The sequence below is a fragment of the Onychomys torridus genome, chromosome 9 (genome assembly GCF_903995425.1).
Source record: "Onychomys torridus chromosome 9, mOncTor1.1, whole genome shotgun sequence".
Classification (NCBI taxonomy): domain Eukaryota; kingdom Metazoa; phylum Chordata; class Mammalia; order Rodentia; family Cricetidae; genus Onychomys; species Onychomys torridus.
The window spans coordinates 106,699,472-106,722,388 of NC_050451.1; the positions used below are offsets into that span (position 1 = coordinate 106,699,472).

Genomic DNA, 22,917 nt, shown 5'->3' on the forward strand with positions numbered 1-22,917 from the left:
CCCAAACGTTGCTCTTAAGTTTGACCCGTCAATGACCCCATACTGACACACAGGATAAGTTAGGATCAAGACCAGAGCAGGAGATAACTATGTCTGCCTCCCACTGGCCAAGTGGTGCTCACCCTCAGGTCCATTTCCACTGCCACCCAGTCACTTCAGACATTAATGTGTTTCATTTGGTTAAAAAATTAAAAATTAAAAAAGGTAACGAGGTGGTTACATTCTTCACAATGGGCCAGAAGTAGCTCTGTGTGGAGATTGTGAAACTCAGCTAGGAACTTGCTTGTCTGCGGCTGACGGATTTTATGTTTTAGACCTTTGGTTACTTTTGGCAAGAGGTGGATCCTGAAAGGTCACACGAAGAACTGCAAGAACTTTTAGTGGACAATAATAAGCCCATAATGGAGCCAGTGTCTTTGTCCTCTCGTTTATGCCCAGATTTGCGACCTCAGGAGCTGGAAGGACGCCTTGGTCTTTGTGTTTATCTTGAGACAGTGGAGAAAAGATGAATGAATGCGTTCATTCTTTGATTCGGCGGCGGGAAAGGTGGAGGAGCTGGTGGGGGTTGGGGAGAGGGCTCAGTCAGAGCAGGAGGCCCTGAGTTCAGATCTTAACACCTCTGTAAGAGCTGAGCATAATGATGTGCATCTTAGACCCCAGCACTAAGGTTGAGGAATAGAGAACGGTGGCTTCTCAGAGCTCATCGGCCCATCAGTTTACACAACGGTGAGCAGGAGTTTAGTGTCGGACCCAAAAAATAAGGTGGACAGCCGTAGAGGCTGATATCTAGTGTCCACCTCTGGCCTACATGCACTCACATGCGAGCACACACAGGTGCACACACACATACAGGTGCACACATGCACACACACGCACATGCACACACACAAGCAAGACAAAAGCAAAAGTTGACGAGGACGATACCACAATCAGCAAAGCCATTGCTATCCAAACCTGAGGACCTGAGCTCAGACCCCAGCCTCTGCCCAAGAGGCTCAGGGTGGTGTAGGGCTGCGGAGAGAAGCAGAGAAAAGTGGATCCCTAAGCCCCACTGGTCAGCCGCCTAGCACAATCTGAAAGCCTTGGGCCCCTGTGAGAGAGACCCTGTCTCACAAAACAAAGTAGATAGCACCAGGGTTTGCTCTCTGGCTGACACACACACACACACACACACACACACACACACACACACACACACACACACACAATTGAGCAAGATGCATAGACGTCTCTCCCTTGTTTCAGAACCTTCACTTTACAGACCGGACTCCCCAAACTGAGAGCCGGTAGCTCTGGGGAAAATGAGTCCAATGGCTGCCCCACCTCGTGCCTTAATTAGCACAGACCCTCCCTGGGCCCTCTGGAGCTGTGCTGTGGTCATCTGCTGCCTTGGAACTGGGCCGGAGCTACAGACTCTTGATGATTACTTTCCGCATACCACTAGGCCAAAAAGAACTGCAGAATTTTGAGGGCAAGGCCAGTTTCAATCTCCATCCTCCCTCCTTAACTAGCCAAACAGGGTCACTCAAACAAGCGTGGCACACTGGCCTTTAGCGTTCAGCAAAGCGAGGCTGCGTTACCGTACCGTGTCCTTTCAGGGCACACCAAAGCTGTTGCTGCTCTGCTTTTACAAGGCACCCAGTGAGCCAAGCTCTTTGCCATGGGTAGGGCTGGGTCGGGGGTGGCTCGGTGGGAGGCGCCGCAGGCTGTCCACATCTGGTTGTCCCTGGACAGCTCCAATAAAAGAGCCGTTTTGCTCGGCTGGTCTGTGAGAGATTTGGGGACCTCGGGCCCAGGAGCGCGCTGGCTTGAGTGCTTTGCAACTGCGGGCAGCCAGGCCAGCTGCTGGGAGGAACCCAGGAGGTCCGAGCCCCAAATCGGCCCGCGCGCCCTGGGTGCCCCAGCAGGCGGTGGTGTGAGCGCGGGTCCGCTCGCGCCCCCTAGTGCCCAGTGGGCGGGACGGAGGCGGTGACCGGGGGCGGAGCCTCGGGGCTGGGTGCGCGGGGGGTCGCCAAGCCGAGTGGGAGCCAGCGCGAGAGCGGCTGCAGCGGCGGTATGGCTAGCACGGCCTTGGAGATCATCGCCTTCACGGTCTCCATCTCGGGCTGGGTACTGGTGTCCTCCACACTGCCCACCGACTACTGGAAGGTGTCCACCATCGATGGCACTGTCATCACCACTGCCACCTATTTTGCCAACCTATGGAAGATGTGCGTTACCGATTCCACCGGTGTCGCCAACTGCAAGGACTTCCCCTCCATGCTGGCGCTGGATGGTCTGCATCCCTTCGGGCCCCCATCCCCATTTCTGCCCCTTGCTGGCTTTCCTGGCTGGCACGTCCTCTTAGGACCCCGCCGTGGGACCCCTGGGAGGGAGGCTAGGCCCCACTCTGTCCCCGGGAGGGTCTGCAACACCCGCTGTCCGGTGGGGCGCCTTCTGAACCTGGGAACTCTTGGTGGGGAAGCATAGGATCATTTCAGGCGGTTGGCGAGCGACAAGGCTATTCCTGAGTCTGTCTGGGACTGTTGGGACTTAGAAGCTTGCCACCACACCACCAAAATCTGATTCTCATTAAAATGACACCACTGAGATCCATGAATGATGGCCATGAGATCCCTTTAGCCGGTTCATTGAGTCTTTGTAAAGCCAGGCACAGAGGAGGGGAGAAAGAACCATGTTGAAGTTTTTTGTTCTTTTTCATAAAATCCTTCCTACAAACTTGATGGCTTGAGGTTAATACTTCCTCTAAGTTTCAGGAAAATAAACAGCCCTTGTGGCTGCAGCGGGCAGGAGATGTTGGCCAGCACGAGTCCGCAGGACAAGTGAGCACACTTGCAAGCTTTGTACATGCATTCTGGGTCTTCCTTGCTTGGTTTGTTTCGCTTTGTTTTGAGATAGATATTGACATAGAATCGATTCAGCACCAGCACAATGCTCGCTCAAGTTCTAGGCTCTTCTCAGGATTTTACAAGTCCAAAAGGACTCTGGCAGAAATTTAAGAAGAGCCGTTTGCATTGCTTCTAGATTCTTGAGGTGTTTCCTTTTCTTTATTATTCCTCTTGCAATTTTTATTTGCATAGCTGGGTAAATAGAAGATTTGATTCCCCTAAGACAGTGCTTGCCACAAAAAGCAAACTGTTGCTCAATTCAGTGTTTGATGGAAGCTGGTATAAGGGAGTAGGTGCCTGCCTGTAGAAGGGTGGCACCAGGGGCTGGGCCCTGTTGTATAAAATAAGTAGCTGGAACGCTGTTTATTGCATGCATTGCCGTGGAGTTTCCTGTGCCCAGGAGAGCACAGGCAAGCTCTTGTTTCTGTGGTTTACATTCAGGAACACGGGAATCACACTATGTTCTAGGACTATTCTGCTTGTAACTCTGTTGTTGCCTGAGACAGCCTGCTAGAGAAGTATGCTTCCTTCTCCAGGGCATTGGGAGACAAGGAAGAGGAGAGAGAAGGAAATACTTCTTCAAGCTTGGAGTATAGAACAGTGGGATTTCCCTGTTGGGTCTGCTGTAAAGGTGGAGATGCTCTGTGGTGTGGGGTGGGTACGGAGGAGAACGTGAGACTCAGTCCTCATTATCTATCAAGAACTTGAGTTGGGCAGGCGTTGAGTAGAGGAGTTATATGCCACCCATATAGGCATATATGCAAAATGGGCATGCTCATGTGATAGAAAATGATACTTTAAAAAACAGAAGTGACATGTTCCACAATGTTTTAAATTAACAACATCTTTGAAGTTGGTACAGATAGAAACTCTCAGTCTGGATAGACAGGTTCACTCAAGCCATTGACCCCTGGTGGGCACTGGACCCTTTCCAACTTTCCCCTGCTATTAGTGCCTTACTGGAATTCTTTACATCCACCTCTTCGTGTGCATGTATATTTCTGTACACTGTTCTATCGCCAGATCAGAAGAACGTGCATTTTAATAGCCAGCTCACACTGCCAAGTTGCATTCCACTAAGAGTGTAAGGACAGCTGCTTTGCCGTTTCTCACCGCTGTTCCCACCCAGAATCAGGCGTTGTACCTGCAGTCTTACACCATTTCATGTGGTGTTCCCTTTTCCTAGCACGACTCTGGCCACTTAAACTTATTAAACCATTTCCCTTTCCTTTTTTTCTACTTACATTATATTATATATTATATTATGGCTTATGACAGTAGTTGTATTGTTTCTTCAGGTTTTTTGTATGGGAATCCTTGATTCCTTGGTGCTATCTGAACCCACTGCATGTCTAAATTTATTATATCATTTTTCCACACTGAACTTTGAAAATGATAATGTAATTACAACTAGCAGTCTTTCCTTTGGTGACATCACCCTCTGTGGTGCACTAGGACATTTTTAACTATAAAAGACAAACATAACTTCTGCATCTCCAGGGAGGGTTCAGCCACAGCTACTTTTTCATGTGAAAGGGAGTTGATCTCCCCGCCCCTGGACTTAAGTGGAACCTTCCAGAACAGTGCCCTCCCCCAAAACTCCAACGCTGCCTTCTCTCTATCTTGGATTTTCAGGGCAGTTATGTTGGGTGCTGGGCCTGATATCTGAAGTGGAAGGAGAAAGCCACCTTGCAGTTTCTCTGGTGTCTACAGACCAGAAGAGCTTTGTTTCCCCTGCCTAGGCCAGGCATAGGCTCCAGATGAGAACTGCCAAGGGAGAAGGCCGGAGACTCTTGCTGTCTTGTGTCACGGTAAACAGAATTTCCTATTTGAAGTCAGATCTCTGGCTTTTCATCCTCTGGAGGAATCTCCGTTGCTCCTCGATTTCCCTTTGGGAAACACGAGGCGTGGCTAGCATCCAGTGAGAGCTCTGTCCTGTTAGCAGGCACTCACATCTGCCTGCAACCAATCTTCGGGTTGTAGAAGGAATTCTTTGGTGGTTCCTTACTCCCATGCCATTCACCTGTGACTACTTCTGTTGTCCAGATGAGAAATGGAAGTGCAGAGAGAGCCTTAGGTAATAAAGGGCGCACTGCATGGAGAGCTGCCAGTCCGTGTCCTGCCGGCCCTCATCCACTGTTCTTTGCACAAATACACCACACTCCTAGTGTTGCAAAAGCTTGTGTTCTTTCCAATTAAACACAGCAACTAACTATGCTGCTGATTTGCAACTGGAAGTAAAAGACATGCCATTAAGAAGACATTTTTATCTTTTAAGGGTTACCTGGAAGGTTTCCTGCCACAGAATTCATTCGGTCCTAGTTACTAATGGAGAATTGCAGTTGAAGGAAGTGGTGGTTTCTCTTTATTGCTAACCTGTATTCGTTTCAAAGCACACTTGAACCTCTTTTCACTTGTTTTTACCATGTGCCATCCATTTTTGCTAATGGGGGTGTTGTTGGCCATTTCTTGCAGAACTATAAATTATACCTTGAGAACTTCTAAGTAAATACATTCATGCCTCAGCACTTTAATGTGTTAATTAGCTATTAACGGTGTCAGTAAATTAGACCTGTCAGAAGTAATGGCCTCCTTGACCAGGTTTTTACTACTGCTTTACTGGATGGTGTAACTTCTAAGTCTGCCCTCGGGAGCTGTTAGAAAGCTGGGGTGTAGAGGTCTGCCCTGCAGAAAGATCAACTCTGAAAGTCTGCTGGAACTCACTACAGCCTGAGATTCTGGGTGCTTACAAACCTCGGGCTAATTAACGAACACCACAACCAATTTCCTTCATGGCTGGCAGGGGAGTTTTTCCCTTGTCTTGGCTCCCCATTACAGAAAAATAAGGCCAACGATGGTCTTTAGTGCATGTAGAAAGTTAGCAAGTTATTGTTAGTGTTCTGGAGCCCGAGTGAAGTGCTCTGCTCGGCAAACCAGCTTTCTGAAGAAGGAACACAGGTAGACAGGATGAGAACCTCCTTGTCCTCCTTCTCTCTGGCGTCTGTGCCTAGAGGTCAGGGACGGTCAGAGAGAGGGGACTTTAGAATAAGAGACTCTGGAAAAAATGATTGTTTCTGTAGAGTAAAGACTACTGTTATTTTCCCTGCCTTGCAAGCTGACTGGGTTGGACTGGCATTCTAACCACTGTTTACCATGCACGGAAACTCATTCCCTGTTCTAAACGACCAGACTGTAGAACGTAGCTGTTGGTAAATTCCAGACCATCTCTCTGCCTATGATAAAGCCCGTAAGGTAGAGGATGCAACTGCAGATTATGGTTCACAATAAAGGAATGCTTGTTTCTGTCTTTTTCTAAATATATATTACACACAGAAGTCTCCCTTTTCCCATGGTTTTTCTTTCTTGGGCTCCAATGGCCTGTGGTCAAGAATAGCCCAAAAATATTAAATGAAAAAGTCCAAAATTAAATAATCTAGAAGTTTTGAATATGTTTTATTCAAATAAGCTGTTGACATTCTGTTTTACCTAATTGTTACCTTTTTCTTCTTTTTTTTGAAACAGTGTCTTACTCTGGAGCCCAGGGTAGCTTTGAATTTATCACCCTCCTAGCCTATCATCAGAGTTCTGGGATTACAGGCCTGTGTTTCCCAAGCCCAGCTTTATAGTTGCTATTGATTTTTCGGTACTTAATCTGTAATTTTTTCATGTATTTATAGAAAAACTGGTGTATATATAAAGTTCAGTATTATTTGTGATTTCATGGGAGTTTTGAAACAAAACATGTCCCACACTGATAAAGGATATTACTACATTTGTTTGTGTGTGTCTGTGTCGATGTGTGTGTGTGTGTGTGTGTGTGTGTGTGTGTGTATCCTTCTACTTCTGTTTGTTCATTGCTTGCATTCAGAGCAAGCTAAATGCCACCTTCTTTGTTGCCTGTGGTGAACAGAGGACCACTTCTGATTTTCCTTGCAGACACTTTGACTTTGTAAGGGAGTAATGAGAGGTCTTGCTTCTGCTCGAGCTATGGCTAGAAGATTCGTGGGCTAAAGTTTAAAATAGAGTTGGTTCAGTATTTAGTATCAGAGGCCCATCTCGCTCTGAAGCACAATTATCCTTCACAAAAGAATTCTCCATTATCCCAAATCACTAAAAATAAGTTTCTCTTGCTGTTTCTGGTAACCTCCACATCAGTGAAATTAATTTCACAGCATAAAATTGAAGGACATTGTCATGGCAATCTGTGTTTACCGGGGTTCAGGGTATGTTACCTTGAGTAGAAAGAACAGCTCCCTTCTGCTTTGCAACATGGATCTTAGTAACTGTATTCACTTTAAATCCCATCCTTTTCCAGAGACATATGGGACTGGAGGCCACTAACACTTACTCCACAAATTTATAACTATTAGCTTACAACTATTAATTATCATTGACTTTGCTTAACTACTAAATAATGACAGATGATTGTTCTTTATGTCGGCCCTTAAGAAGTTTTTTTGTTCTTTTGTTTTTATTAGAAGGCTCAAATCCCAAAGTAAACCTTATGTGTGTTCATTTGCTTATTATATTTGCCTACAACTGGTATGTGCCCCTCTTACTGCATCAGACCCAAATGTGCTGCTTCAAATGAAGTGGCTTGTATGGGAATGGTGTATCGCTTTGAATTCTGTTAAATTTAGAATGGGTCGGTGCCTGACCAAAAGCCCTGCTGAAGTTTATTATCACCCCAGCTATGCCAATAAAATACATGCCTGTGAACATGAATGTTTCAGTCAGAACAAGCTAACTAATACAAGGCACTCATTTACATGCAAACAGTTGACTTCATTATAAATTATTCTTCTTTATTATATGCACCTGAGCCATAGCATGGTGTCACTAAAATAATTCTCAGACTCACCGTGGGTCCCTAACTCGTGCTGGTTAGACTCACTTACAAACTTTCATTGATATCAGGAGACATTGTGCTGCCCAGTTATAAACATCCTAGTTTTATAGTTCCAGACTCATCTCAGTGTCTATTGAGAAGGTGGGTACACTAAGGAGTTAGAGTGGGAAGCCATGAGGCATGAATTTAACAAAACTTTCCAGGGAGGGATCCTCTCTACCATGTACTAACTCATCTGCAGCAAATCACAGCACCTCTGCATGCCTCAGTTTCCTCCTCAGTAAACACAGGGATAACTTAAAGATCTAGCCAAAGGCTATGCACAAGGTTAACCTTAAAATGTGTGGCATAGTCGAGGCACTTGAAATAGGCTTGTCCGCCTTATCTCATGAGTTAACCATTGTGTCGCCTCTGCCCCAGGACAGTATAACACCTTTCCCAAGTGACAATGCAAAGTGAGGTTTTCACTCTGGAGAGCTGCACGTCCAATGTGAACATAAACGACCTGCTCTAATTACAGGTTATATCCAGGCCTGTAGAGGACTCATGATTGCTGCCGTCAGCCTGGGCTTTTTTGGGTCCATTTTTGCGCTCTTTGGAATGAAGTGTACCAAAGTCGGAGGTTCAGATAAAGCCAAAGCTAAAATTGCCTGCTTGGCTGGGATTGTGTTCATTTTGTCAGGTAAGTAGTAACTTCTCCCAAACACGGTGCTTCAGGGCGCTAATGACACGGAGCTGACTGCACTACTTGCCTGCTGGTATTTTTCAGGTCTATGTTCCATGACAGGCTGTTCCCTGTATGCAAACAAAATCACAACAGAATTCTTTGATCCTCTCTTTATGGAGCAAAAGTAAGTGTTGTTTTTAGTCTATATGTTTCTAGCTCACAGAATAATTATACAAATAAATATCTTAGATTAGGACATAGATTTCCTGTATTGCTTTTGAAAATGAAGTTTGTTGGTAAGGGGTACTCTCTGACATCAAATAGTTTATGGGTCGTCTTGATAAAAGCTGCATTCAGACTTCATTAGCATTGCATAGTATCTTTAAATACCTCAAAGCATAGGATTTAGAACAAAAAACTCATCGATTTTCTATCATAAAACTGAAGGGAAATTCAGGAAAAGTGGGAGTAAAGTAAGATGGGGTGTTGTTATGAAGATGAAACATTAAAAGGCCTGGATTGTTCGTTCAGAACACTATTTGCTAAATTTTAGTCCCTGGGCCTTCTACATCTGCTCCACCTAGCCAGCCTTTATGAAGAAACTGCACATAGTGAAGTTTCTCAACAATGCTGTAGGAGCAAGGTACCTCCCCACCCCTCCACCTCCCACCCCACCCCACCCCACCCCACCCCACTCCCATCGGTGTGGCTGCTCCTATCCACAGATGAGAGCCTTAGGATGAACATCAGTTTTGGGGCTGGTTATTGTTTCTAAGTTGCTGCTTTTTATAGTGGCCCTAGGCTTATTTCTTTGAATTGAGAAAATCCCAGGGATACCAAATGAAAAATAGCCAACCATATATCAAATCTATATTTTGTTCATGAAACTATGCTTACATACTTCTATACAAAGTGTTTGTACCTGTGTGTATGTGTGAGGAGGTGTTTTTTCTTTCAATCAGACTGATGATTGTATTTCAGACTTGAGTTAAGTATTATAAAGTTTTTTAAAGGTCTAGTATAGAAATAATGGTCAAGTGGGCATTACTTTTTCCTAGTGCATTAAGAAGTCTTCAGGCCAGTGGTGATGGCACATGCCTGTAATCCCAGTACTTGGGAGGCAGAGGCAGGCGGATCTCTACGAGTTTGAGGCCAGCCTGTGCTACAGAGTGAGTTCCAGGACAGGCACCAAAGCTACACAGAGAAACCCTGTCTTGAAGAAAAGAAAAAAAAAGTCTTGAGGAAGTTGTTTTCCTAATTCTCTCTTTAATATAGTTAATGCATATGTCAGAATAGGTGGAGTTGTAATATTTAATGAAAATTATGTTACCACATATGGTCCCTTCATGTGCCAAGCATAGTGCTATAAGGATTCTATCCAATTATTTTCCTTCTATAATGCCCTTATGTAACAGGACTCTCTTGAGTCTCTTTCTGGGATGGAGGGAGCAGGGCAAGTCAATGCTGACAAGAACTGGAACTAAACTCCTCCACACTCCAGATCAGGGGTGGAGTTCTGTACAACACAGGCTCTAAAATGTGCAATTTATAATAATAGTTTCATAATTTCTGAAACTAGTTGCTACATGTACTTTTTTATTACAGAGTTTCTGTCATACATTTATTTTACAATAGTTTCCATTAAGAAATTTTAGTAGGAAACAAAAAACCATTGTCCTTGGGCCCAATGTAATTTTTAACTCTTCTATCCATGTTAGGAAAATATATCTTGACTTTTTTTTCAATGTTCTCACTTTTTTTCTGTTGTGTTTTGTGTTTTTGAGATGCAGTCTTGTTCTGTAGCCCAGGCTAGTCATGACCTATAATCCTCCTGCCTCAGTGTCCTGAATGCTAAGATTATAAGAGCTTAGCTTCTTGTTTATTTTTGAAAATTAGATTTGCACAGATGTACATGATACCAAACACCGAGGTGAAGATTGGGCCCTCATAATCTCAATGAGGCTAGTTAGCTCAAGGAATGATTAGACCTGAGAATTACAAAGGTACCATCACATTCTAATTACAAAGGTGTGGCAGGAATACAGACTTCATTGAAACTTAGTGTGTTTTCAAACACTAACCAGTTGAGAATCATGATTTCATCCGGTGTTTTATTTTTTAATCAGCACCTTCTTGGAGGGGGTGGGCATTGATTACCAACACAGAATTAAACCAGTCCGTTCCACAGGTCTTGAAAAATCATCTTTATAGCAAGACTTTGACCTGGTTTCTTGAGGGAACAGAACATTCTCAGCTGGCTTTGCTAGAATTTAGTAATTCCTGTCTGATTTCAAGTTTATTTGTGCTTGAAAGTGTGTGGGAGTCACTGCTCCTGGTTCCGCCAACACAGGTGGATGGAGGTTTGGAGGAGGCCACTGTAGGAGGTTCTGGCTGTTTCTGATGTCTTAATAGATTGGATTATGTCAGTTTCTTGAGGTCAGAAAGCATCTCTTTCAATTCTACCTACCACAGTGCCTCCGAGTGGCAGTGACGGGAGAGAACAGGTCCTTTCAGACTTGTGCGAAGCCTCCTGCTAAGTCAGCAGTATGAGGAGGCAAGATTCAGGGGATAGAGGTGGGAGGTACAATCATGTTTCTCTTTCCTATAAATGTCACACACTGGGCTGTACAGGTATCTGTAGTCAGAAAGTTTCTCAGGTCCTGCCCAACCCTGCAGCTGATTATAAAATAATCACTCAGAGGCTTAATATTAATTACAAACTGTATGGCCTACGGCAGGCTTCTTGCTAGCTAGCTCTTTCATCTTAAATTAACCCATTTCTATTAGTCTATGTTTTGCCACATGGCGTGGCATTTCTGCTCTGCTGGCATCTTGCTGCTCCTTCATGTGTGGCTGGCGTCTCCCCATCTTCTCCTTTGTTCTCTCCGTCTCTCTGCTTGGATTTCCTGTCTGCTTCTATGCTGCCTTGCCCACAGGCCAATGCAGCTTTATTTATCAACCAATCAGAGCCACACATATTCACAACAAACAGAAAGACATCCACAGCAGTCATCACCAAGTGCCTTCTCCCCAGGGGTTGCCCCAGAAGGTGTGACAGTAGTGTGACTGCGCATGTCCGGGTTCTTGGGCAAAGCATAGGAAGACTGCTGTTGGCCACAGGTTCTGGTCTGAATTGTACTCTTGTACACAGACCCTAAAATGTGCTAGAAGCCAGATAAGCCTTAGAACATGGTTTCCTCTTCTTGACTTGTTGATGCTGTTGACTTTCACGTACCCCTCCAGCGTCAGACCTTTGCAGATCTCCACACCATCCCTCTTTTATGTACACCTTGGCTGCAATTCCACTGTGTGCAAGGAACCCAGCTGTAGCTTTATGCATGAGTGGCTTCACGTCTAGAGCTGGGGGCAGGAGTCTAGCAGCCTCAGGGCCAAGCCGTCTGTTCAGTGGCTGTCTGGTCTAAAGCGCCAGCGGCACAGTGTCCTTCCACCTGACGTCGGGAGTCACAGCACTCACAAGCTTCCCGGTGCCGGTGCTGTTTCCTCTTTCATCTTTTTCCTCCATGAGAAGATTCTGTTCAGACAACTCCAACACCGACACTTACAGAGCCTTGAAAACAGCCCCTTCTCTTTCCTTTAGGCTATTTCAAACCAACTTTCCCCCTTTTTATTAAAACAAAACGTAATAAATCCAAAAGAGAGGAAAAAAAAAAAAACAAAACCCTGCCTTCCTACAAGCTTATGCTAATAGATACCCCAAAGCAAGATTCACAGCCCACATGATGACATTATTCTTATCCTTGCTTTGTGGTCCAAACCACTAACTTCTTGGATGTCTTGTTTTGTTTTCTTAAATAAACTGTTCCGAGTTACAATTGACCAGCAGAAAGAGACTGCTTTTCAAATCATTCCTGCAGCCTGTAACCACGACCCATGCAAAGAAACCGAAGAGCGTGCTCTGAGACTGTGCATGTGAGATGTGTTGATGCTTGGCCTCTGAGTCTCATGCTTGGGTCTTACCCTCGAGGGTTTTCTGTTTTCCGTGTTGCTGTGGAATACTCGTCATTCCTGGCATATTTGATTTGATACTTTAGGATTTAGACCATACGAAGGTAAAATCTTTTCACTATTGTGTCTATTTAGTAGTTAGAAATTAATGCTTGCCAGGCTGGGGATATGGCTCAATGGCAGATCCTGTGCTTAATATGAAAATGCTCTAGCTTCAGCCCCCAGCAGAGAAGAGAGAGGCATGGGGTGGAGGGCGGAAAGAAAGGAGGGGGGAGGGGAAGAGGGTGGGAGAGGAGGGAGGAGAGAAGAGCTACTTTCAGATAAATTCTCTCCTTGTGGTTTCTGGTTGAATACCACCAGCCTTACAGGTACACAAGTGACCTTGCCAGGCTGTTTAACTTATCCTCCACTTTCTTCATCAAGTACCGCTGTGTGGAGCTCACAGGGTTATTTGGAAAGTGACCTGACATTGATGAAGAGCCCACAGAGTTTTGGGTAGGAGATTATGTGAAAGTGTTAAATACTGAGAGCCAAAACAATGGTTACATATTAAGAAGGTGTGATTCTGTGACTTCACTTTGTTCAGAGTGACACAGGTCACCTCTGCTTACTGGAATCCCCGGATGCTTTCGTTAGGCTAGCAAGCCTTTAAACAGCAACCAGGATCGCAAATGTTTGCCAGCTCCTATTTCATTTCACTGACTGGCCTGTGGTGTAACAGTCAGCTTACCCTGAGCTCTGGCAATTCAGATCCCATCCCTCCATACTCTCTGGTCAGCCTTCCCAACTTGCCTCCTGAGAGAGGTGCACCTCTGGGGGATTCCCTCTGTGCTGTGTGCCCACATTATAGCCCTACTGGTAGCTCCCACTTGCTGGTTTATTAATTTGTCTCCTAGACCAGACAGGGAGCAAACGGAATGCAGGTTAACTGTTGGACTTCTTGTAGGTAGTCTGAGCTGCAGGACAGTGAGGGTGACATACAGTGAGAGCCTGTGTCTCTCCATAAGGGACGGACATTTGCTTATGAGATACGGGAAAGCAGGTGAGTAGAGAGAGGCCCCTGGGGCTGGAGTGACGACTTGTCTTGAAAGGCTAGGCTCACAACCAAAATGTCAGGAAGGGTCCTGAGTCCAAACTGCCTGGTGTAAACTCAGCTCTGCTTCCTGCTGGCCATCCTTGAAGTTTTACAACAGTCTTATGCTTTTGTGCTTCGAATCTATAGATCAAGGATAAGAGGTTGCAATGGTTTGGTGTGATGGCCTAGTTACAATCGCATCTGATGGCGCATAATAAATACTACCAAAATGTTAGCTCTTATTTTGAAAGGTAGTGGTCCTCATATATATATTCACACAGCAGAACATCTTCTCTTACAGCATTTTGAGATTAGCAATAGAGAAATGTTTGCGGAATGTTAGAGCCCTAATAAAAAGGATAATTGCTTTATGATACTTGGCTCTCAAGTAAGAGGAAGGTTCAAAAGGGATCTAATGTCAGTCTTTGGGAGAACCCACACAAGGAAGGCAGAATAATGCCCATTAGTTTCCGGCCCCATGTCACCACACTGAGACATGCAACACCGTCTCACACACAGTAAGATGTTACAGGAAACTGTCGAATGGACAGGGACTGTGAGATTCTTCTACCAGAACATATCCCATGGAGTCTCCTGAAACACCTGCTTTGGCTCGTCATTGTTTTCCAGCATGCTGCTGAGGATTCTGAATGAATGTTAGAAGCATTTTAATTGTTCAGGTTTTTTTTTTTTTTTTCTCCTGCTGGTCCATCTGTTCCTATTCACTTCAGTACAAATGAGTTCACCTGATGGTGCCCACAGAGATGTCAACACGGGCTCCGCTGTACAGAGTCTACCCTGAAGGGTCTCAGGGCAGTATTTGCTGTTAGGAATTTCCTATATTAAAGAACAGCCCTGTCAGCATGGTCGGTTTAGTCAGACTTCAGAGTTGCCTGTAAACATGTCACTGAACTTTCTGTGAGCACCGTGACTCAGCACGCCATGCCCACTTCAGAGCAGGCAAACCCCAATTATCCACACTGCTGGAGGAGATCAATGGCACTGAAGTTACTAAGTAATGGATTTGTTATTGGAACGAACGGTGTAACTCAGGACATGAGATATTTCTACTAAATTATAATTCACCTTGGCTACTGTGACACTTGGTTCCACTGTAGACGGCTTCTAAGTTTCCATGAGTAACTGGCAAGTGTCTTGAAAGACACGCACTGATCACCTGGTGCAGTGTGAGCCAGGAAAGCACTCAGAGACAAGTCTGGAGCCTGAAAATCTCCTCTCTTTGGGATCTTAGATTAATTCAACTGCCTCCTCACAGTAACACAGATGGGCAGCGTTATAAAGATTAAGGGAAATAACACACTGGGAAAGTGTAGGTCAAAGCTACCAAATTTTACTCGTTTTACATCTATTAGTGAATTCACATCGGCTTTTTTGTTTGTTTGTTTGTTTTTTGGTTTTTCGAGACAGGGTTTCTCTGTGTAGCTTTGCGCCTTTCCTGGATCTTGCTCTGTAGTCCAGGCTGCCCTCGAACTCACAGAGATCTGCCTGCCTCTGCCTCCTGAGTGCTGGGATTAAAGGCGTGCACCACCACCGCCCGGCTACACATCGGCATTCTTGACTGCTTATTTTATTTTTTTACTATACCTTGAAATAATTTCTAACACTCATCTGCTTTCTTAACTCTTTAATGAGTTAAATAAAATCTTTGCAATGTGTTTTTATCTTTTAAAAAATGGAGTCGCTATAGCAGCACACAGGACGAAATCAAAAGAAGGTTCCTGCCATTAACACAGTTGGTAGGATTCTAAACTACCTACCAGCAGGTCACAATATGCTGGAATAAAACACACATTCATGCCTGTCATGGTCCACAGTTCAGAACTGACACCAGGGGGAGAAAATTTAAAAGTCCATTTTTGTTTTAGTTTTTCAAATTTGAGCAGTCCCCATGAAGATGTCATGACATGGAATTTAAATTTTCTTGTCCTGCTCTTGCTGCAGGTTGGGTGCTGCCACTGTTCTGTAAGTGTTGGGGATGCCAGACTGCGGGAAGGCACTGTTAACAGGAGAGATGACATCTTATGGAAGGGAGGTGGACTGTGGCAACCTCTGGGTGGGCGGGCTCTAAACATCCCACTCTGTGTCAGCAACTTGGAGTGTGCGGTATTGGGAGTACACGTACTTATGCATAATCCCTAAGAGTACCCATTTACACAAATGTATCCTTGCATTTTTGTGGACCTTGGGTTACATAGAGGTGTTTACATCAGACAATCGTGTTGAAAGGGTTGACTTAGGAATGGAATTCAGTTTTGAAGTATTCATGTGGATAACATGTAAATGTACTTTCTAGATTTTTAACATTTTTTTCCTAAAACATAGTTTTGCATTAAGCTGGCATATGTATTTTGGTTATTACCATTCTTAATTAAAACAGGGGCATCGTATTCTAAAATGACCTGTGACCTTCACTAAGGTCACTCCAGTTTTCCGTGGGCCCTGAAAGGATGAGGTGTTTTCATTGGTTACAGCCACTTTATTTTTGGAGGGGCTGCTCAGCATGCCCTGGTTAATGACTCCTCACCTTTTGTGGGGGTTGGAGGAAAAGACAGCCCCAGGGCATTTGGAAAAAATTCCATACCCCACAGTTCTGGAGCCACTGAGAACTTAATGAGCCAGGGAGGGAGAGAACCTTTCTGAAAGGGGAACTGAAAGCAGGTTCCACTGACCGGGATTTAAAAATATTCATAAACTCATTTACGGTGGGAGCAACGGTTAAGAGCCCAGGTTTGGAATCACAGTTCAAGGTTTTAAATATGGGTTCTACCATTTGCTTAGCTGAAATATGGGGCAAGTAATTTAACCTCATGGAGCCTCAATTTCCTCGTTTGCAAAATGAGGATATTTATACCCATACCTCGAGATTTTATGAGGGTGGAGTGGTAATGTGTGTTAAAAAGCCCAAGTCCTAGGAGAAAGGGCATGCTGCTTCCGTGTCCTTCCTCAAACCACATGTGTGTCTGGGAGGGCTGAGGACACCTGTGTTTGCACAGACATGCTCTTTGGATTCCATTGTTAGATTCATCACACTGTACCGTAATTATTTGCTTAATGTCTCACCAGCCCCATTAGACTGCGGGTCTGTGGGAGAAGCTGCTGGGTAGCTGAGTAGTGCAGGATGTGGCTTGGATGTCTGTGGAGGAAAGGAAGGAGGTCCCCAAGAATCCTTCGCCAAATCAAGTCAGAAATGGAAAGTTGGGTGTAAAGTCAGGATGTTAAAATAAGCGGTCCCAGTCCCTTTCCTTAGGGGGGCTGTGTAGGTTAAAGGGCTAAACTATGACCGGAAGTGTGCGTTGTGCCCAATCAGCATCACCACGGGACTCCACCCCTCTCATGGAATGAAGTCTTATATAGCTCGAGACACACCAAGGAGAGGAGAGCAATTTTTCTGATAAAAGTAAATTCATCTCCCAGTCTTGGTTTACTAAAGCCATTCTCTGATAGAAATGTGTTAAAGCTCCAAGGGGGCAACAATCAGATAAGTACTGTCATTTGGCATACACTAAAACAGTTTATCTCTAAACCAGCTTCTGGCCTCACCCTGGCAGTTATGATCTGTCTGGAGTTGAGCGTATTCATTCTCCCAGCATAAGGGCGAGACTGTGGTGATGGGAACAGAGAGACCACACTGTGAGTGAAAGAGCTGGCTTGGGAAGAGGACACTGCTAACAAAAACATGCAGCAGATACTTTGAAATTTGGATAATCTTCCTAAAGTGTTGAAATCAGTTTCTTAGCATTACCAAAAGTCAAGAAACACTTCCAGGCAGAGGTGAGGGAGATGCGCCTTGGAAACAGATGCTGGTGGGTGTTCTATTGTCCTTTCTCTCAAGCTGCCTTTAAATGATCCCAGTTGGTGTTTGCCAGATGACAGGCACTGATCAGTGTGGACTGAAGTCACTGTTGAGGGAGACCAGGACATGTGTCTCTCAACAGAATGAAGAAAAAAATCTTAGAGAGGAAGAGTCAATCACAAAAGCCACCACATCAGAATTGTTAAAATAATAATAATAATAATAATAATAATAATAATAATAGTGATGTAGGGTCTCTAAAGACAACTCCAGATACTGCTTTTTGATGTGTTTGGCAAGATTTACAATGGAAGTTAAGTGGGAAAAATTCCCTTGAAAGTGATCCTACATATGTGAACAGTAAAATATATTCAAGAAATGGAATGAGGTCTAGGGATAAGGCTCAGTTTGTAGAGCACTGGTGTAGCATGCACGAGGCTCTGGGTTTTATCCAGGACAACACATAAGCCAACCAAGGTGGTCCACTTGTAATCCCATCACTCTAGAGGTCGAGAGTCAAAAGTTCAAGGTCATCCTCTGCTACACATCAAGTTTGAAGTCCTCCTGAGACCCATTAGCCCTGTCCCTGTCTCAAAATTTAAAAATGGGATAAAAGAGCCAGTGATTGTTATACACTAACATCATCATCCCCAAATCCCTTTGGTAAATTTCCAGATGGTTTGAATTAATGAAGACACAGTGCTGAGGTTTGCTACACTGTTTGTGCTTGTCATGCTCCTTTTGGGAAGGTCATGTCTCGGAGCTGTGTGGCTCATGGCTTCTATGACATTTGTCCCTCACTGACCGTTCTTAAGAACTGGAGATGCTTGTCTAATCACCAAGGCAGCTGGAATTGACATCTTCCTTCAGTAAATTCCATGACTGAAAGGAGGCCGGGGACTCTTTGAGGTTGTATGTCCACTATGCAGTTGAAGGAGAGATGACCTCTGGGGGTAGAGAAAGATGGGTGATGAGGTTTGGTTTCCGGTGGGAATGGCCTCCATGGAAAGTGTTGTCCTCAGCTGGCCCCTTCCTCTGTGCTGTCACAGGGTGAGTCTGGAAGGATCTGAAGCCAGTTCATTCCAGGACCTCAGGGGTTTAAAGGGGTCAAATGCCATGCACCTGCAATGAGGCACATCTCTGCATCTTTTATGTGTATAATCTCATGAAAACAAAAAAGGGGGCAGACATGAGAATCTGGGGTGTGAAATTTTCAGATGTACAGCATGAGGATCTGTCAGTTTCTTTACTAAGGAACTCCGTGCCCCCTTGCCGCCATTGCTCCTGACCTGGCCATATCTTCTCTGATGTGTGCTTCACTCTTGGCTGTCTGGTGCATGTGTGCACACAAGTGCAGCCACGCTCTTCTCCATTTGCTTTGGCTTTCTGTTCCTGCCATTGCCACCCCGGAAGCCTCGAAGTCTGTGGGCTTCCTGAAGCAGATGAAGGGTTAACCCCTACTGTTCTGTCACAGCTGTTCCTTGCCCCAGTCTGTCACCTGATTTCCCAAGGATGTAAGTACAAGAGAGAAGAGAAAGGATCACATGACAAAGTATGCTTAACTCCATCCCAGATTGGGGGGGGGGGGAGTCCCTGATGCTTTGTAAGCATCATTTCCTACCTGCTAGTGGTCCAGGCTTCAGTAACTCCTACAACTACACAGACCACCATGGAAAGCCTATGTTAGGGTACAAGGGTGCAGCAATCCCTCCTACACAGCCAACGGGGAAGGAGCAATGGACTAAGAACCCTGGGGAGCTCCTGCCAACTGCTCCCCACAGTTGTGTGGCCTCCACACCAAGCCAAAGGCAGGCTCTCTCTCACTTTATGTCAGGTCCATGTCAGAAGCAATAGGAGGTGGTAATCTGGAACCCTGTCTTCTCTTGACCTTGGACTCTCCTGAGATTATCTCTGTGTGGATCTGTGTGACCAAAACCACTCTGGGTTCATTTTTATACTGAAATGCACCAGTAGAGCTTTTTGCCAGTCTTGCAGTGTGTGTGTGTGTGTGTGTGTGTGTGTGTGTGTATGGAGCAAAAACAATTATGCAGGATGAGGGAATAGGCAGACACAACACAAAAGCCCCTAACAAGTCACTTCATTTTCGAAGGCCCTACCTTTAAGATGGTGGCCTTTTCATCTGGGGAAAGGCCTGTCTTATTCATGTCTGCATTCACTTTGGTCATCTAGGGAGTATTGTGGCCTGCCATCTAGAAGCTTGGTCACTGGTTACATCTAAACGTCCTCACTAGGCCATAGTGATGATGCTCATTTATTTGCACACACAGCAGGTAGCTGACATTTATTGAACTAACTGGGAGAGACATGGAGGGAGACTTCCTTTTCCTAACTGCAGAGTATCTAAACAATTTGGCCCATGGAGCAAAAGAAATGAATGGAAAGTTTGGAAAGTGAAGGCAGAGAACGGAAGAAAAACATTTATGAGTCAGGTGACCCGGTCTTTGACCTGGCCCGGCCTCCGCACCCTTGCTTCCTGTCAGGAAGTTGGAGAGGCTAAAAACCCTTCGAGAAGAGTTCAAAGCGCTGGCACAAACATGTTACTACTTCCTTTAAAAGTTTATAGAAAGAAAGTGTGAGCATTTAGTAAACCTTAGTCAGCAGGGCTGCACGGCCCCCAGGTGAGCTGGCTGTAACGCCTGTATTGTCATTTCCTCACAGGTATGAACTGGGAGCTGCTCTCTTCATTGGATGGGCAGGAGCCTCTCTCTGCATCATTGGAGGTGTCATATTTTGCTTTTCAATATCTGACAACAACAAAGCACCCAGGTAGGAAAGAGATAAAAACACCCTGTTGAAAAAAAGCGCTCTACCTGTGGCTGCCAACCTTCCTGATGCTGCCTCCTGTTAGCACAGTTCTTCATGTTGTGGGGACCCCCGACCTTAAAATTATTTCGTTGCTAATTCATAACTGTAATTTGGCTGTTTATGAATCATAATGTATTTTTGGAAACAGAGGTTTGCCAAAAGGGTCTCAACCCACTGTACTCTCTTATTCTAAATCATTAAACATGGGACAAGTAACACACAATCGTGTAACTCTTAGAAATTAGAAGTAACAATGGAAAAGGGTTAGGGACAATTTTTATTTTGAAAGATGTGTTCTAAAGCTGTTTCTGTAACTGGGAGGCCAAGCCCAAGAGTAAAGGCGTGTTTTTCATGTCGACTTTACTGTGACTTTCACATAGGCAGGAATCCATGAAGGTCTCTACTAAACCCCAGGTTCAGGAAAACAAGCATTACAAACTAGTTTTGAGAAAGAGTATTAGAACAAATACTGAGTTCCCTCTAGAGAGAGTCTTGCACCACGCAGGCTGTGTGGACAGACAAGGGACGAGTGTTAACTGGAGGAAGAGCTGGCTCTTAGCCCCTGATAACAATGGCTTCGTCCATTTCTCCTTTGCCCTGTGTGTAGAACAGAATCAACCCAAGTATGTTTTACCTTTCAGAATGGGCTACACATACAACGGACCCACGTCTGTTATGTCTTCTCGGACCAAGTATCATGGTGGAGAAGGAGATTTTAAAACCGCAAGCCCTTCCAAACAGTTTGATAAAAATGCTTATGTCTAAGAGAGCTCGTGGCAAGCTGTGTCTTGAGTGTGCTGTGAAAGTGAACTGTTCACACAACGATCCTTCCAAGGCCCTCCTGTAACTACCGCTTCTGCTTGTTTTTTAAAATATGAATTTGAAGACTGTTGATTGGACGGATGTAAACGTTCTTACAGTTATATACTAATCACTTTCTGTTGTGCCTTCTCCCATATGGAAAATAAACAGGTTATTTACAGGATCTGTATACTTTATACACACAGAACACAGGGATGCTCTTCGTTCAAAGGCTCAGGAAATGTTGGGGTGACAATCACTCTGATCGTCAGTATTCTGAGCGCCCCCTCATTTCATGCACATGTTAGACAGAAGTGTGTAGGCAATGGTGTCTTGTGAAGGGAACAGGGATATCTGAGACTAGTCCTCATCAGGTTTCCAAGTTAAACAGTCTCATTGTTACCTGCCATGTGGAGCTGCCGTCTAGTTTCCCAGACCTGCCTGACAGGACTGCCATTCACAGTGCCGGCTTAAGGAAGGGCTAAGGAGGCCAAGGCGTCACCGCCCGTTATGTGAGCCACACAGGTTGTCTGACTCAGAAAGCTCATCACCGTCAGGTGAGCTGGGCAATGGCGGTGATCGACTCCAAAGCCAGGTGAGGAGTTCTGGGGCCTGCGTGGGGCCTGCATAGTGCCTGCTGCTGCCTTTCCTGGGTGTCTCAAGGGGCCTGCGCATAGAACTCTCCAGGTCACTGAGACACTGGCCATTTTTCAAGACATGGAACTTGATCAGGTGACTTCTGAACAAAGATGCAGATTTATTCCTGAGGCTGGCCCTGCACACCACTCTCCCACAAAGGCAGTAATTGTTTCCACTACCACACAACTTCTGTGCCCCAGCTCATTCATTCTTACAGTGCCCTTGATGGTAGGGACTTGCCTGTATGTACAGCGAAGAAAAGTGGAGAGTTGAAGTAATGAGCCCTTTAGTGACAGGGTCCAGACATAAGCTGGGATGGTCTAAGGTAAAATATATACGGTATCAATTGTAAGAATCGGTACCTGTGTCAAGTGTTACAAATTGTCCAGGATGAATCACGTGGGTGACTACATGACTTTCCCCAAGAGTGAATGGCTCAAAAGGAAAAATACCTGTTTGCAGGTCCTCAATGGAAAGAAAAAGAAATTTTTAAAAATGTTTTTAAAAATACAATTAAAAATGTATAAATGCCATACTTTGTTAATACTTGATTTTTTTTAATATATATAAAGGTGGGTTAAGTACCACAGACCAGTGTGGAAACAGCATTGTATAGACAAACATTTAAAATGATTGTTTTTCTTCAACTGAACTGGTAAAGACAGCAGTCAGAAAGGACATAGGAAGAGCAGGGGATGAAGGTATGGATGGTATCAGGGAGGGGCCATCGACAGTCTGTCTAGAGAAGAAGGAATAAATCACACAGAAGGGGGAAAGGAAAAACCCAAACAGATAAGTTAAAGAACTGAGTTTTGTGACGCACATATACCAACTTAATTCTTCTGCTGGGTTTCAGCACAGGATCATGACACTTCCCCAGTCCCAGCCATGCAACCGTGCACAGGACCCAGGGCAGGCTCACTGTAAAGCTGGCTTTTGTTACATTCTGGTAGTGCATCCTTTGGCCAGAGACTTAACTCTTGATTCCTAATGTCTTCAAGATCACAAAAAGAGCACATCTCAAAATTCTAACTGAACGAAGGCCTGCGTCACACCCAGGACAGAAGGGAAGCCAGGTGGCTCAGCCAGGGCATGGTGGCACACACCTTTAATCTCAGCACTTGAGAGGGAGAGGCGGATGGATCTCTGAGTTCAAGGCCAGGCTGGTCTATAACAGGTTGAGCTCCAAGTCAGCTGCAGCTACATAGTTAAGAAAAACAAAATAAAAAGCAAAACAAAAACACCATGTGGCTTGATAAAAATCTGCTGAGGAAGTGAGTGATGTGCAGGGTGTTTATCTCTGTCCACACATCGTAGTCTGTCACTGAGTTTTAGAAGCCTACATACAAAGTGAGCCTATTTGCACACAGTGGCCCCTGTGGGAAGGTGGAA

General features: G+C 44.9%; 1 protein-coding gene across 1 annotated transcript; it reads left to right on the forward strand.

The window, feature by feature from the left end:
- The first annotated feature begins 1,797 nt into the window (after positions 1-1,797).
- Cldn10 (claudin 10) lies at positions 1,798-21,067 on the forward strand. Its single transcript, XM_036198963.1, has 5 exons — positions 1,798-2,275; positions 8,258-8,419; positions 8,507-8,588; positions 19,939-20,046; positions 20,727-21,067. The coding sequence occupies exons 1-5, from the start codon at positions 2,056-2,058 to the stop codon at positions 20,848-20,850; spliced, it is 696 nt and encodes a 231-aa protein (XP_036054856.1). The 5' UTR covers positions 1,798-2,055; the 3' UTR covers positions 20,851-21,067.
- Positions 21,068-22,917: the final 1,850 nt, after the last annotated feature.

Excerpts from the sequence above, each read along its gene's own strand:
- Cldn10 (XM_036198963.1), top strand. The coding sequence starts at position 2,056 with ATGGCTAGCACGGCCTTGGAGATCATCGCCTTCACGGTCTCCATCTCG. Across the intron at positions 2,276-8,257 it reads CTCCATGCTGGCGCTGGATG|GTTATATCCAGGCCTGTAGA; the intron begins GTCTGCATCCCT and ends CTCTAATTACAG. Across the intron at positions 20,047-20,726 it reads GACAACAACAAAGCACCCAG|AATGGGCTACACATACAACG; the intron begins GTAGGAAAGAGA and ends TTTACCTTTCAG.